Here is a 17,025-nt window from a genome sequence, read left to right on the forward strand (position 1 = left end):
ACCAACTTTATTACAGTTGATGTTTAACTCTTAAAAAATCATTGTTACTGAAAAAGGTGAGGCCAGCTGTGGGAGGCCAGCATTGTCACTTACGAAAATCTACACTTAGTACTGCTTTTCCCCAGAAGATTAAATCTAAGCCCTCTTTGCTTTAAGTGATTATCTAGAGTCAGTGTTGAGTTTCTATCTGGAAATACCATTATCACTAGAAAAGACACACCCAAGGACCATTCCTCAACTTTGGTGTAGAAACCATTTTGGACGACAGAGGGCAGTCAGGCCACACAAATTCTGTAGAAACCAGCTAAACACAAGGTGATCCCTGATTTGGCTCTCAGCCTCAGTGTTCCTGAGTGGGCTACTGTTTTATGCATTTGGTTGTTCTGGGTAAGTGAAATACTTTAGAGGAAAGCGAAGGGAAGGGAAAGAGCTGTGAGGAGTGCGATGTCTTCACCTGCTGTTCTGGGTTTGTTTTGAGAAGGGCTTATTTCTGTTTGGGACATTTCACTTTTGCTGACATTTTGGTATATGTATCTGCATGGGAGAAGGATTTTATTTTTATCAAGTGCACACGTTAAAAGGGGTTTCATTTCTCTGCAGCAAAGTGTCAAGTAATCAGGAGAGAGTTTAAGTTCTTGCTGGTACTTAGGTGTTAAGGATCAGGAAGGTTAAATCGTTTTCCCTGTGCATGTATTTTTTGTAAGTGATTATAGGCAATCCTGTAGCAAGTAACGAATCATCGTATAGTCCTCCTTTATCTTTCCATGTGGGAAATATCATTTTGAAGCCTAGGTGGTCTTCTGGTTGGGGTAAGGATAGTAGATTTGTTTGTTAATTTTTCTTATCCTTTGTCCTTGCTTCTGGATTCAGAGGAGGCAAGAACCAGGAGTGAAGAATGGTTTTAGCAGGAGCTGCACATCTGATTATTCAGAAATTAGAAAACAGACAGGCTAGATTAGACTGTTTCTAAGATCCCCCTGAAATCTAAAGTCCTAGGTGTGATTATTTAAGAATTACTTGACTCAGGGAAATGCCAGGACCAGGACTGAAGCAAATGTCAGCTCAGAAAATACATCTTTTATGCTGTTTGGATCCGTTTTTCTCTTTCAGATTTTAAAAATCCTGTGCATGACACACATATACCTTCTTGGTACAAGATTGGAACAATATGCAAGGGTACAAAGAGTAAAATGTAAAAGTATGCTTTCAAATCCTCCTCTCTTTTTACTGTCTTACTGAGAGGTAATCACTGTTATCAAGCACTGTGTGTTTTTCGAGTCTTTATTCAATGGATTTATAGTCAAACACACATATATATATTCACATACCATTTTATTTTAACTCAAATGACAGCATATTATACCTCTTCAATGTCTGACTTTACTGATCTTTGTTTTCTCAGACACATTCTGTAATTTTATTACTACCTTAGATTTTTGTTATCCTTTCTTTGCACGTATCTCTCACAAATTTCTGCTTTCGTATGGGTGTATATTTATTTAAACTTCTTACGGAAACTTTTAAACTTATATAAAAGAAGAGAAACTAGTTCAGTGAGCCCCACATACCCACTGTCCAGCTTTGATATTGTCAACTTGATTTATCTGTATTCCTACCTACTCCCCACTAGATTATCTAGAAGCAAATCCCAGATGTTATATCATTACATCTGTAAACATTTCATTTGAGGCTCTACATAAGAGCTTTTTAAAAAATATAACTACAGTACTATTATCATACCTAAAAAAATTAACAGTAGTTCTTTAATATCACCAGATATTCACCAAATATCTAGCCATTGCTCAAATGTACTTGTCTCGTAATTTTTTTTTTACAGTTTGAGTCAGTAAACAAATAAGGATAATCAATAGAATTGGTCAGTTTCTTTTTTTGCAAAACCTAAAACGTGAAGCTTTATATTTGAGGAATTTGCAGGCCTGATTAAAAGGAAGCAAAAGATACACTTGCAGACGAACTGTGTTCAGGCTCTGTGAATACTCACATGGGAGGAGGCGAGCTGTGAGAGCGTCTGGGAAAGACCCAGGGTAGGGATGCTGAGTCCATGAGGCCAGGCTGAGAGGAGGAGGGTCGGTGATGTCCCCGAGTCAGGAAGTCCCGGAAAGTGCTGAAGATGCTGGTGACACTTCCAGTGACAGAACACCTGGCCTGGTGTGAGTGTGGTCGTCATAGTAATGCTTTCTTAGCTGCACGGTTTGTATTCAGTCTCTTGCAGCTTTGGAACGGATCTCTGATTTGGGGATACATAATGGGAAAACAGAATGTGCTTCTCAGAAATTTACTTTTCAGTCAATGTAAAACACGTGTTCTGTAAAACAAGGGAGGCTTACAATTTTTTCTCCATTATAATGTTAGGGAAAGCTTGGCAGAAGAGGACGCAGTGACTTCGAGTTGAAGTCTTGTCAGCAGCAGGGCCGGTGTGAGGCTTGTTTGACTAATTGCAGTGGCGACTCTTCCTGAGATCACACGCCAGATTGCACATGTGTGATCTGTGGCAGGAGACATGCTTCGGGTTGCATGCTTTCCTCCTACCAGTGCTTAACCCCCTCCCTTACCCCTGGGGCTCCAGCGACAGAATAACAGTAAAAGTTGGCGTCATGTACACCTGCTTCCTTTCTCACCGCATACACATGCGCCTGTCCTCTGGGGTGTGGGTGTAATTACCTCATCACCCACTACCCTGGGCTTACCTGGACTGCTTGGTGCCTGTGTGTTGGATCAGTGTTTGCTTCTCTGCACATAGGTTGTGGGGACCCATGCAGTCTGCTTGCCATCATGGTCCTGGAACCCACCCAGATTCACGTTGGACAGATTCATTGCTGAATGCCAGTCAAGAAAAATAAGACCGTATGTTGATACGAAGGCTAGTCATTGAGTCTTACATAGTGTATTGGCAGCTGGAGAGGTTTTTAGCCTGCACGTTACCTCCCTGACCAATTCTTGGTTTCCTAAAGCTTAAACAAACAGATTGGGATTTCCAGGGGTGGTTTGAAAATCTTTGAACTTAAACTGGTCATGTTAGAAGGGAACGTAGGCTGTCATCAGGGCAGGGAGGGGATTGGTAGCAATCAAGATGGCACAAAATGTGACTTTTCAGTTCATACACTTTGGCTCAGACTGTGCAGTGCATGGAACTGGCATCACTCTGCCCCAGTAAGTGATTTGATGGGTTTGCAGCCCCAGGGACAGAATAACCGTGAAAGTTGGTGTGATATACACCTGCTTCCTTTCTGATGAAGTGTCATTGTAAGACTTGCTGGATCCAATTAAAACAGAGTCTTCTTGGCTTTCTAACTAAGGAGAATAAAAGCTCGTGCATACAGACTGCAAGAGAAGCACTAAAGGTCCAGTTCTGAATTCTGCTTCCTGTAGACGGAATTGGGTTAATAAGACTGAGTAGCTGAAATGGATGGTGAGAGCTGGTAGAGGTTACATGACGCACAAGTAGCTCTGGGACGACAGTGGAAAGAACTGCTCGGGGCGGGAATTGGAGAGAGGCTGGGGTGTAGGCAGCACGAGATGTGATACTTTGCTGTCACCACTGCTTTCTTTGTCCATTGTCCCCTGAGATTCCAGTCAGTGGGGTTGGTAAGTGACTTCCCCAGCCAGTTGTCCTGTACAGACCTATTATTATTGCTGTTATTGTAAGTGTGTTTAAGACTTGGGTATGACTTTTGGGAGAGGTGAATGGGATCTGAATGAGGTGGCAGAGGGGCTGTTCAAAGGGAGTCCTCCTGGCTGTGATGTATTTTAAAACATGGAAAGTAGGGAAAGACTACTTAGGACCCCAGAGGAAGGGTGGTGACTCAGGAATAGGATGCAGCTAATGTCCAGGAGGTGTGATTGTACAACATTTAGCACAGTGTCTTTATAGTAAATGGACTTGGTAAACATTAGCTGTGGTTGATATTGTTATGAATATTCAATTACCCCTTTCCACAGAGCTTATCAGAACGAAGACCTTCTCTCTTTCTCATCATTTGACAAAATCCTTTGCTTTCAGGGCTCTGTTGGCTGGTGGTGGCTTTTCTACATGGACTTACCGGCAAGGCTACGATGTCAGCATTCCTGTCTATAGTCCGCTGTCAGCCGAGGTGGACCTTCCAGAGAAAGGACCAGGGTGAGGAGCATTCGGCACAACACGGTGTACTGGGAGATGCCGGCGAGAGCCAAAGCATCGATTACAGGCCAGGGTCTTTGAGTCTACCATTTCCCTGCCTCACCCCAACCTTACTGATCCTTCAGTTCTCTCTCTGTCTCAGTCAATTTTCAGTGCTGTCTACCAGGCTTCCCAAATCAGAAATCTATGTGGTGTCGTCAATTCTTTCCTCTCCCTAACTTCCTGTATCAGAATAAGAAGTCCTATTGATTCTACATCCTAAGTATTCAATATTCTCTGGATCTGTCTACCTCTCCGTCTCTCTGCACCCACCCTACACCAGGTGACTGTCGTCCTTCCTTTGGATTGCTGAAACGGCTTCCTCTTTGGTCTTCTGCCTCTGGTCTCGCTGTTCTCCAGTTTGATTGTTGGCATCACGTTGTTCTTGGGAAGCCCAGACTCCTTAAAATGTCTTTCAAGACCCTCGACTACATGACCACTGTCTCCATCTCTAGCTTTTTTTTTTTTAGTTCTTAGAATAAGCTTTGCTCTCTCAGTTTTTCTGGACTGTAAACACTCTCCGTTGTCTGGAAATCCTTTTCCTCATTTTCATCAGACTAATGGCCTGCTTGTCCTGTAGGTTTCAACTTGAATACCACTTAGTCAGGGGGCACTTTCTGGCCCCTGGAATGGCACTCCTCCTGGTTACCCTCATTATGCCCTTGTAACGACTTGCTTAAACCTTATCTGTTTTGGATCTTTGGTTTTGTAAGCTTCAGCCAGGTCTTGTTTTGAACTGCCATGTCCCCCGTGCCTGGCACATAATTGGGTCATATTTCTGATATGTGAGGGAGGAAGTGAGAAGGGCTGATGGTATGGATGTGCAGGGTATTTTATCTAATTCTTTTTTTTTTCCTGTAGCCTGTTTAAAAATTGTGCTAATTCATGATGAGCATATCAGTGAGCTTTAAACAAACATGATGATAATAGTATCCTTTGCTTTTGTGACAAGTGCTCATGTATAATATGAAGGTGACTGATTTGTACATTGCCACACCAGAAATGTTATACGTGCTGGTTGAGATCTACAAACTCACACATAGCATTTGGTGTCAGAAATGAGTCTCAAGGAAATGGTTTGCTCACAGAGCATTAGAACCATTATTGAAGCATCCCAAACTTCCCCTTAGAAGCTTTTATGGGTTCTTTGAGAAGTAAGGGAACTTTCCCAAAGAGAAGACATTTCACTCCTGTATATGTGTTCCCGTGTGGCCCAGAACCAAATTCTGGAACTTCCTTTAGGCATAGCACCTTTTTATAGACAATGTATAAAGCCCAGGAGAGCTTGAAATATTTTTTTTTCTACCATTAGGCAAGTGCAAAAAAAAAGACTGAATGGTTCATGAACTTGCTGCTTAGATCATCTTTGTGGATTTTCCTCTGTTAGTGGACTCCCAGAGTTGACTTAATTTATTTTATTATTTTTCAATTGAGATATAATTCATATTCCATAAAAGTCACTCAAAGTGTACAATTGGTTGTTTTCTGGTATATTCACAAACTGGTACAACTGTCGTCTAATCACTGCTGTCTAATTCCAGAACGTTCACAGCATCCCCAAAATAAACCCACTGCCTTCCAGCAGTCACTCTACCCCTGCCCCCAAACTTCACGCCCCCTGTTCCTAGCAACAACCACCAATTTGCCTTCTGTCTCTATGGATTTGCCTATTCTGAACATTTTATATAAATGTAGTCATACAATATGTGACTTTTTGTGTCTGCCTCCTTTCACTTAGCATAGTGATTTCAAGGTTTATCCATTTTGTAGAATAGAACCAATACTTCATTCCTTTTTTGACTCAATATTTCATCATATGGATATACCACATTTGTTTATCCATTCTTCAGTTGAGGGACATTTGGGTTGTTTCCATTTTTTTAGCCATTGTGAATAATACTGCTATGAACATTCATGTACAAGCTTTTATGTAAACATATGTTTTCACTTCTCGGGTATATACTGAGGAGTGGAATTGCCGGGTCGTATGTTCACTCTATGTTTAACTTTTTGAGGAGCTGCCAGAATGTTTTCTGAAGCAGCTGTACCATTTTACATTCCCACCAGCAAGGTATGAGGGTTCCAATATCTCCACAACCTTGCCAAGACTTGTTATTACCTGTCTTTTCTTCTAGCCATCCCAGCAGATGTGAAGAGGTATCATTGTGGTTTTGATTTGCATTTCTCTAATTAGTAAGGCTGAGTACCTTTCCATGTTCTTATTGGCTATGAAAATTTATATACTGTGTTTGGAGAAATGTCTATTCAAATCATTTGCCCATTTTCAAATTGGGTTGTGTTTTTATTGTTGAGTTGTAAGAATTCTTGTACATTTTGGATACTAGATCCTTATTAGATATATGATTTGCAGATGTTTTCTCCCATTCTGTAGGTTGTCTTTTCACTTTTTTGATAGTGTCCTTTGATACACAAAAGCTCCTAATTTGGATGAAGCTTCTATTTTTCCTTTGGTTGCTTGCATTTTTGGTGACATACTTGAGAAACCGTTGTCTAATCAAGGCCACAAAGATTTGCACCTGTGTTTTCTAGTAAGCATTTTATAGTTTTAGCTCTTACATTTTGGTTTTTGATCTATTTTGAGTTAATTTTTGTATATGGTATGAGGTAGGGGTCCACCCTCATTCTTTTCCTTGTGGATATCCAGTTGTCTTATCCATACTTGTTGAAAAGACTGTTCTTTTCCCATTGAATGATCTTGGCACCCTTGTTGAAAATCAGTTGGCTGTAGATATATGGGTTTATTTCTGAAGTCTCAATTGTATTTCATTGGTCTATATGTCTGTCCTAATGCCACTACCACACTGTCTTGACTGCTGCAGTTTTGTAGTAAGTGGTAAATGTAAGTCCTCCAACTTTGTTCTTCTTTTTCAGGGGTTTTATTTTTGTTTGTTTTTGGCTATTCAAGATCCCTTGCATTTTAATTGCTTTTTTAAGTAGGGCAACTTGAATAAGTACAAATAAAAAAAAAATCTAAGCTGCTTTGTACTTAGACAACTACAAAACTAAAACAAATTTACAAATTAAATACAGACAAATCTACAAAACTAATAACAGTCAGATTAACATAATGTCACAGCTGAGGCTTTTTCTTTAAAACTGAATTGCATCTCTCAAGGTGAATATGGCGTTAATTATGGGACTTCTGCATTTAGCATGCCTGTACTTTGCATGCTGGGTGACGATGTACTTCTTCCTGCCACTTTTTCTGTTTGAACCACTAGGAAGCTTCCCTTTATGTAGTATATTGTTATAATATACTGACATTATTATCTTCATCTGGTACAGATGCATGATTTGTATTTTTCCCCAACATTTTTATGAAAATCTTCAAGCAGACAGCAAAGTTAAAAGAATTTTATGGTGAACACCTGTATACCCATCACTTAGATTTTACCCTTGTGTACTTGCTTTGCATTATTTACATTTTAAGTCTTCCTTCTCCTCTCATTAGCCCATCAAATACAAGCTTGGACATTGAAAATTTTTTAGTAGTATACATCATTAAATATGAGCAAAGATTTGCCTATACTAATTTTTTTGATCATCATCAAGATGAAAGCACAAAAATAAATCTATAGAGAATTTGTAGACTGGAGGAACTGATACAGTTCAATGCCGTGTTTTGAGGCTGGATTTCCATAAGTTGAGAAAGGGTGATCCGTGTGAGCCCAGCTGGTACCCTTTGGGGCAGTACAGGTTTCTCTCATGTACCTAGGATCTGAATTTGGCATATTTATGTAGCACTAGCTTTGAATAACTCTAATGAATAGAGAAAAGTCACTTGAAATTGAAGAAAGGTTTACTCCTCTGCTTGCTGCTTCTGTGAGCATTTACTTGAAATCAATTGTGTGATTTTAAACGTTTTTTCTTTTTAAAACCTTGTTTCTTTTCCCTTTTCTTTTCTTGTTGTTCTGGAGATTATTTAATTCAATTTAGTTCTGTTCACTTCAGTTCAAATCAAACTTTTATTGCAGGCCTATTTGGCCCAAGTGTGCCCAGGCTGGTGGTTCTCAGCAGGGGAGGGAGGTTGATTTTGCCCCTCCACGGGGACATTTGGCAATCTGTGGAGCCATTTTTGACTGTTGTGACTGAGGGGGTGTGTCAGTGGTCCCCAAGACCACCTCCAATTTTGATGATTTGCAGGAGGACCCACAGGACTCAGTGTGTAGTCATACTCGTGGCTCTGGTTTATTACAGCAAAGGGATGTAAATCACAGTCCCCAGAGAGCAAAGGCACACGGGGTGAAGTCCAGGGAAACCAGGGGCAAGCTTCCAAGGGTGCTCTCCCCTCGGCATCACACAGGAGGGGCTTACTTCCCCCAGCACCAAGTTGTGACAACCATGTGAAATGCTGCCCACCAGCTAAGCTCGTTAGAGATTCAGTGCCCAGGGTTTTTTTGGGAACGAATCACATGGGCAGTCTCTGCATGGCACATGCTGTGCGTAATTCCAGGCTCCCAGAAGGAAGGCCGGTGTTCAGCATAAACCCTGTTGTTTGTACAGTTTGGGCCCAGTGAGCCATTCTTATAGTTCTCCCCCCAAATCGAAGTTCCATGCACCAGCCAAGGGCCAGCCTTTCGAAAAAGAGAGCCGTCAGGCTGTGTTAACTCTGTTCTGCACAAGGTGCTGCAGGCATCTAGCGGGTGGGGGCCGGTGATGCCGCTAAATCTCTACGATGCCCAGGGCAGCCCCTCACTACAAAGAATCATTGGGTCCAAATGTCAGCAGTGCTGCGGCCGAGAAAGCCTGGGCGAGACAGGGTGAGCAGGTGAGGAGCGAGTCTGGCAGGCCGGCTCAGCTGCCTCTGGGCCTCTTAAGACTGCTCGGACGAAACTCTCTTTATCATGTAATCTCTTGAGTATAATCTAGCTCTCTCTCTCTTTTTTTAAATAAATTTATTTATTTATTTATTTATTTATTTATTTTTGGCTGTGTTGGGTCTTCGTTGCTGCGCACTGGCTTTCTCTAGTTGTGGTGAGCGGGGGCTACTCTTCGTTGTTGTGCGCGGGCTTCTCATTGCGGTGGCTTCTCTTGTTGCGGAGCACGGGCTCTAGGTGCGCGGGCTTCAGTAGTTGTGGCACGCGGACTCAGTAGTTGAGGCTCGCGGGCTCTAGAGCGCAGGCTCAGTAGTTGTGGCGCACGGGCTTAGTTGCTCCGTGGCATGTGGGATCTTCCCGGACCAGGGCTCGAACCCGTGTCCCCTGCATTGGCAGGCGGATTCTTAACCACTGCGCTACCAGGGACGTCCCTAGCTCTTTTATATTGGTTTAGGACTGTCACTTCCCTTCAGACTTAATCCAGGGAAGAAAACATACCGAAAGGAAAAGATTCAGTGAAGATGAAACAAAGGAGAGCAAACCACTCTGAACAGTAATTACCTTCAAAGGGTAGTTTCAGAGATTTACAGGTTGTTCTCTCGGTGGTATTTTCTTGGTAATGTAATCTCTAATTTTTTTTTTTTTTTAAATTTTTATGTATAGGCTGAAATTAAGATCTTTAGATGGCTTAAGGCTGCAGTTGATTTCTAAACTTCTGAGGTTCAGTAACTAGATAGAGTAGCGCTCTGTCTTCAAGGGCAGCAGAAGGACACTAAAGGCTGCGATGGGCGTGGTCCTCCCCCTGCTGGCCAAGGGGTGGATTTCTATGGCCGACTTGGACCCGCCCTCTCCATTTCCCCACCGGTTTTGCAGTCTGGCCCTGCAGTTGTGGTGTTTCTTTTAAAAACAACACTCCTCTCCCTCTGAAAAAAAGGGGGAAAAAAACAAAGCAAAGCAAAGACAGGCTCCAGACTCATCACACTTTCTAGGGACTTGGGAGGAGGCAGTGTGGGTGACCTCCCAGCAACATTTGGGATCTGTTGCTCTTTGTGAGAGTTGCTTTTTAAGGGAATTCCCACATCTCTTGAGGGCTGCATAGAGTAGTAAGAGCTTTGTTTTTATTTTAAATCTCTCTCAGTATTTTTCAATGGGAAGCTGAGGACTGCTGCTATTGATAGCTTCTTCTCACAGCTGTGTTGGCCTCAGCTGGAATTCTTGTCATTTTCTCTCTAAAAGGAACTAAATTGGGAGTTTACAACTGTTACTATTGAGGGAGACTTTGAGTTCTCAGCATGATTTTACTTAAGCTTCGATATCAGCACTGCTGGGAGGAAACATGAAAGTCATAGCTGGTAATTTTAGTCCTTGAAAGAAAAACAAATCCACCTTAAGATTTTGTTTGCTTAAAACTAAAATGGGCCTGCTCCATCAACCAGCCATCTGCCAGGTCAGGGAGAGCCAGCATGCAGGCAGGGGGAACATTTTTAGACTCTTGTTCACATCTGCACATTTACGTAGAAAATGGTAGTGGTAGGTGGGGACCCAGGGAGCCTGGTGGCTGAGTGTCTAAAAATAGAACTGTGTTCTTAACAGTGAAATCCAACCCAGAGTCTTTCTTTACTCAAGAGTTTCTTTGAGCACCACACGTTAGCATCTGTATTCATTTCTCTGTCTGTATAGGTGGATCCCTCTCTCTCTCTCCCTCTCTCTCTCTCTCTCTCTCTCTCTCTCTCTCTCTCTCTCTATGTGTCTACATGTATTGAAAACCATGCATTCATATCGGTATCTTCAATTCCATCCAACACCGTAGGGGCATTCTGGTTTTCTCTCTTTCCGTATATATATATATATTTTTTTCACTGCGCCTCTTGCGGGATCCTAGTTCCCCAACCAGGTATCAAACCTGGTCCGTCGGCAGTGAAAGCACGGAGTCCTAACCACTGGACCGCCAGGGAATTCCCTCTCTTTACGTAATTCCCTTCTCTGACAGTGAGAAATCTGGCTCCCCTCATCCTCAGTATCTTATTTGATCGACCCTCTTGTATGTGACCAGAATTCTGTCGCATTGTTGCCACTGCCCCCTCACTGCACAGATGCCCTCTCCATGCCCACTCAGACTCTGACCCTCATGTAGTGGTCCTGCTCCCCCCCATCACCCCAGGACAGATACCCTCCTCACCTTTCTTGTGTCTGACCCACCCCCCCCCGCCCCCAACTGGAGTAATGCTGCTCTTGCCATCACCCTCCCCCTCCCTTTCAGCCTGCCCGGCCTCTAACACTCTCCTGGGCTGCCAGGATGCCCTCCTAACCTCACCTGGTCTCAGCATCCCATGCTGGGAGGCCATAACTACCTCTACCCCTTCCCCTGTCACTCTTTTAGGGATCTCGTACTCTGTGCCAGGCCACCTCCCTGCTCTTCCCCCAAGTAGAAGCTCTCCCCCAACTAAGACTTCAGCATTCCCTGTGGGCAGGCCACCCCCGCTGTGCAGAAGCACCCTCTTCCCTCCAGGACTCCAGCACTCTACATCCTCCTGCATGGACACCCCCTTGGATACCAGCATGTCTATTCTTGTTCTTAGCAGCCCGGAGCTCCAGTTTTATGTAAATAGAGAATCTCCAGAAATATCCAGCAAGTCCCAGTGCTCCATGACATCCACCGTAGAACCAGTGTCTTGAGAATTGGAAAGACCTTTAGAGGCTGTTCAGCTCTAACTTAATGTATACCTTTTGCTATTACTTCTTAATGAAAAGTTTTCTGATTTGTAATAAAAAGAACTCAGCACCTCACAAGACAGTTCATTTCATTTTCAAATGGCTTTAATTGTTAAGGTGGTTTCCATGCTTGTCTTGAGAGTTTGACTGTAAATCTTCCTCCTGTTTAAACGGACAAGTTTGATTACAGAAATACTTTGAATGGAGATGGTCTTCACTTTGAGATCATCTGAGAGTGCTCCTGTATGTGATCTTCCCATCATAAGTCATCCCTCTGAAAATTAATGCTTTTACAAAAGAAAAAAGATTGAGGCTCAGGGCTGGGAGTAGAATTCAAGAGTCTGCTTCAGTGGCTAGAAGGAATACTTTTGGCTGTAACTATACAGTGTATTGTTCAATAAAACGTAATTTAGGGGGAAGTTGCCCAGGATGAGAGAAACCAGTCGATACAGCTGATCCGCACTGTCTCCCTGACGGGCTGCTGTTCCGCGTCTCTCTTAACCTCTGCCTGCCTCTACCCCAGGCTCTGGGTCTGCACTGCCGTCCAGGGCAGCTTTCTCAAATAGAATTATCGGTGAGGAGATGATCTGTATTTGTGCTGTCAGGTGCCCACTGGCCACATATGGCTGTTGAGCACTTGAAATGTGGCTAATGTGACTGAGGAACTGGATTTTGAATTTTAGTAGATTTAAATGGTCTCACGTGGCTAACAGCTGTTGGACAGTGAAGTTCTAGGGAATCTGCTTGTCCCTTTCTTTCCTCCCTGTGGTGTGGGCAGTACCCTCTGCTTTTAGTTCAGCTGTGGAAAGAAATGACCAGAAGAAATGGTTCTGCGGATTTGAGAGCCGTGCACGGCTGTGGTGAGTGCTGCTCTGTTGGCTGAACCGCTGGCAGGGAGAGGGTTCACCTTCTCCATCACTGCTCTGTGTCTTCTGGGCGTGAAGCTTAGCGCTTGGGAAGGTGGCACCTTCTCCGTTAGAGAATGATTATTCTTTTTGGCCATGGGTGGATGCATACGGTGTTCTCCAGCTGGACCCTCCAGATAAGCCTGAGAAACAATGGAAAAATAAAACGATCACCCTTTCTTTCTCCCAAAGCAAGAAGAAAAGCGGTGGGGTGGGGAGTGGGGTTCAGACTGTAGCCTTTGGGTCGTTCCTTATGCATCGCTTCCTGTTATCTTGCCTGGTGGCAGTACCCAGAGAGGTGTATCTTCAGTATTTTCCCTGGTCTGTACCAGTTTGAGGTAGATTTAAGTGAGTCCTGCTTCTAGGTCTGATGGGGGTTTCATTTCCTCTGGAACCTGCTTTATATTCTTCCTTTCTTCTACAGTGATCCCTGCTGGTCCCTCAGCCCACGTCGTGTTTATGCTCTGTAACCTGTCTGCCTGCGGGAGGGAATTACTTACCATCTGGTCTCCCCAGAGTCTTCCCCCCAGCTCCTGGCTTACTCACTTTGTGCTCACGTTTTGTCTCTCGTGGAGATTTAAATGGCGCTAGATTCTTGGAAATCCTTCTTTCACTCCATTTTCTTGTAAGCATCCTTGCTATCCAGATGTTAAGACTGGTTCCATCCCTTGGTGAAGATGGTTTTTTCCACTTGTTCTCAATGACCAATTTGGTCTTCCTGAGTCCATGTGGCCTTGAGGATGGGGATGTTGAGTGGCATAGGGTGCCACTCAACAGCCGGAAGCAGTCTTTCACCTCTTCTGCTTTCACAGCCACTGCTGTCCATTAAGACCCCTTGTTTTCCTGTTTGAAGGATGCAGCCCGCTCTCAGTTCCTTTTCAGAGCAGAGAACTCATATAGAACTAATGATAACATTTGATGTTCTTCCAAATAACCAACCAGTCAGTCAGTTTCTGTCTTTACACATATACGTACACACACACGTGAAGCATGTTCCCTTAGCTCAGCATATTATAAGCATTTCCTCAAAACATTAAGAACTTTTCCCAAATGAAATCTTTAATGACGGCATGATGCTTCAGCATGTAAATGAGTCATAGATTGCTTTCTTAGATTGTATAATATTTTAAGTACTCATCAATGCCCCAGAGTATAATTTCCCAAAGAGTCAAGGATGTGAATAAAGAAGGGTGAGAAAATGCTTGTTGCCGCAAGTTTAATATCAAAGTTGGTCTCACCTTGACTCGCACAGTGGCTGCAAGGTCGCAGTCCCTCGTTTTGTCCTTCGTAGGCCACGGCGGTACTTCCTCCTGTCGTCCCAGATGGCTCTGCATCCCGAGTACAGAGAGGAGCTGGCCGCCCTCCAGGCCAGACACGGAGAAGCGGCGTTGGTCCTGGACAAGTGCACCAACCTCTCCGAGGGCATCCCCGCCGCCCGAAAGCGCTGCCACAAGCACCAGGTCTTCGATTACCCGCAGGTGCTGCAGGTGAGTGCCACCCGGCACCTCTCTCGGGGCTCGGCACAGGTCACATCCGCGAGGTGAAACTGACCCCAGCAGACAGGTGTTCCCCACGTTCAGCTAGCAGAGCTCCCCAAGGGGAGAGGAAGACACAACTGCTCTTCACTGCAGCCGTGGACCTCCAGGAGCTTTGGCATCTGTGTACTGTTTGTGCAAAGCTGCTTGGCCTATGAGCGTTCCTGCTCCTTTCAAATATTCATCTTACTGCAAAAGCACAAATCCCATAGATTTACAAAAAGCCACGTAGACAAAGCAGGCATATGTATTTTGCTTTTATCACTGTATTCATAATCCAGCCCAGAGAAACTTCCTTCTCTAAGGTGCAGCTTGTATCCTCTGACTGTGCCAGCCCGCAAGGCCATGGTCAGCCTTTCCTTAGTGGGAGGTTTCTATTTTTTGTTACCGTTTTGTCTCTTGGTGTTTTTGCCGCCCTTAGCATGTCCTACTGGTATTGTGGAAGTGGCAGGTCTTCCATACAGAAGCAGAGTAGTCCTTTTGGGGATGTTTTATAAGCAGGATATTTCACACTCCAAGGGCATGGAGGCTAGGAAAGGAGAAATTGAGTTTTGTTCACTTAAATATTTAAAATACAGACAGGTTAGTTCAAGGAGAAATATCAAGGAGCTGGTGTGATTTTTTTTTTTTTTTTTTTTTTTTTTTAAATCTCCAAAGAGAACTGGCCCATGCTGAGATTGTTAAAATACTTTCTCTCAAAAAGTGCTGCATCTCCTCTGGAATGTCTGACTGATAACAGTGGTGATGTGAGCAGGAGTATTTATAGTAACCTTTGTCTAGACAGGAAAAATGGTTATCAGCACGTGTGTCCACATCTGGACACCGACTCTTTGGGGCCAGCTGAGCTGTCCACCTGCACCTCCACCATGACTGATGCCCTTTTTCCACTCTTGCTGTTTTCTGGTTTATCCCCGGAGGAATTTGGCATGTTGAGTTTCTTCATATTTTTTCTGAACTTTCCTTTTCTCTAGCTTTAAAGCTTAAACAGTGTTTTTGTTTTTTAACTTTTTTTCCTCCTGAAGAGGCAAAAACTGGGAGAAACTGAGTATTAGAGATGGGGTCTTTTCTTATTTTGGTTGACTTATTGCAGCTGTTTCTTCTTCTGTACATCTCTCACTTTCCCAAACGTGTCCCACATCGAGTACAAGTTTGAGGGAGTGAACGAGGGAGAAACCTTTTGAGATGTTGCTTTTTGTTCGATGGATTGTTTCTAAATAGAACATATCTGTCTTAATATGTTTTCTAAGGCATTGCATTCATGAAATGAATGTCTTCTATATGCAAAGCACACTGCTAGATGCCATGGGGAGTAGAAAGATAAAAGGAGATTTGGTACTTTCTGTTTAGGGGGTCCTCTAGGGAGACTGATAGGCCCAGACCAAATAATTCTATAACAAGGTAGGCGGAGGTAAGTATTCTGAGCGCTGTGCAGCCAGCGTGCCACAGTGTGTGTACACAGCACACTAGGACTGAAAGAATCCAGCCTTTGCAAAGTCACGTTGTTGAGTGTCCAGAGCAAGACCTAGACGTGGGTTGTGAACATTTTCAGAATGCCTGCAGTGGAGGCATTGCGCTGACACCGAAGAGTGGAAAACCGGAACATCGCAGCCACTTAAGCTTTTCAGTCTTCCTGGTGTGACCTGTTACCTTTTAGCATTTTTGGTGTTGCTTGGCTTCAGCCCTTGAGAGAACTCTGTGGTCTGCAGGGATCAGAGTAAGTAGATCAGCGAAACTGGTATGTAATCCCTCCCTCTGCCTGTATTCCTGCAGGAGGCTACTTTTTGTGTGGTCCTTCGAGGAGCTCGGCTGGGCCAGGCGGTGTTGAGTGATGTATTGCGGGCCGGCTGTGTCCCAGTTATCATTGCAGACTCCTACATTTTGCCTTTCTCTGAAGTTCTTGACTGGAAGAGGTGGGTGTTACCTTCTGATAAACTTTGCACCAGGAGTCCTGCATGGATTGGATTTTAAAAGTCCCCCCAGCAATTGTAACGCATAGCTAGGTTGGAGAACTACTGAAGGAGAACTACTCCTTCAGACTGTTTTTGCTATATTTTCCATAAGGAGAGTTAGTCCGTTGGCCTGGAGCCGAGGTTGGCCAACAGGCCTTTGGGCCAAATATGGCAGGCTGCCAGTGTTTGTAAATAAAGTTTTATTGAATCACAGCATACCCATTCATTTACACATGATCTTTGGCTGTTTTTGAGTGACAGTGGCAGAGTTGAGTACTGTAGTTTAAAATGACAAGAGATTACATGGCCTGCAAAACCTACAATATTTACCATCTGGCTGTTTACCCTTGACCTAGAGCAGTGGTTCTCAGCTGTGACTGTAGAGTGTACTCACCTGAAGAACTTTTAAACACATACCTGGGCCTTGTCCTCAGGACTTTTGAAGCTCCATGGGCCATTCTGATTTGTAGCTACAGTTGAGAACCACTGCTCTAGAGTCTGTTGAATTTGCATAAAGTACTGGCTGGGCGGAGCGCCTGCACATGGGTGAAAGCTTAGAAACACTCCCAGTGGACAGATGGACACACGTGGGTCCTGCCTGGATATGACTGTCAGTGCTGTGCTTCATGGAATAGTCTGCTCGTCTCTTGTTGTTTCATTTCCCCAGGACTTTGGAGGTTAAAGGTTTTTGAAAACGAGTTCCTTTTGTACATACCTCTCAGGCTTGTCTTTGCTACAAGTGCTTAATTGCTTTCTCCTCTCCCACCTTTTTTGATATCATGTTCAAGCTTGGTCACCACAGGTATTTGAACAATTTAAGTAGCATTCATTCATGTGTACATTGATTTATCTCACATTTACTGGAAAGCCTACCGTGAATAATACAGGCTCTGCTCTTAAGGAGGTGAG

The 17,025-nt window shown here is 43.7% G+C and overlaps 1 protein-coding gene across 3 annotated transcripts in view; it reads left to right on the top strand.

Moving 5' to 3' along the window:
* EXT2 (exostosin glycosyltransferase 2) overlaps positions 1-17,025 on the top strand; it is a 133,872-nt gene that overhangs the window by 11,985 nt on the left and 104,862 nt on the right. For all 3 annotated transcript variants that reach the window (XM_068555502.1, XM_068555501.1, XM_068555503.1), the window contains 3 exons: positions 4,022-4,138; positions 13,924-14,119; positions 15,938-16,077. In XM_068555502.1, coding sequence (XP_068411603.1) covers positions 4,022-4,138; positions 13,924-14,119; positions 15,938-16,077 — 453 coding nt within the window. The remainder of the gene's footprint in view (positions 1-4,021; positions 4,139-13,923; positions 14,120-15,937; positions 16,078-17,025) is intronic.

Source organism: Eschrichtius robustus, chromosome 11 (genome assembly GCF_028021215.1).
Source record: "Eschrichtius robustus isolate mEscRob2 chromosome 11, mEscRob2.pri, whole genome shotgun sequence".
In the NCBI taxonomy this organism is placed as follows: Eukaryota; Metazoa; Chordata; class Mammalia; order Artiodactyla; family Eschrichtiidae; genus Eschrichtius; species Eschrichtius robustus.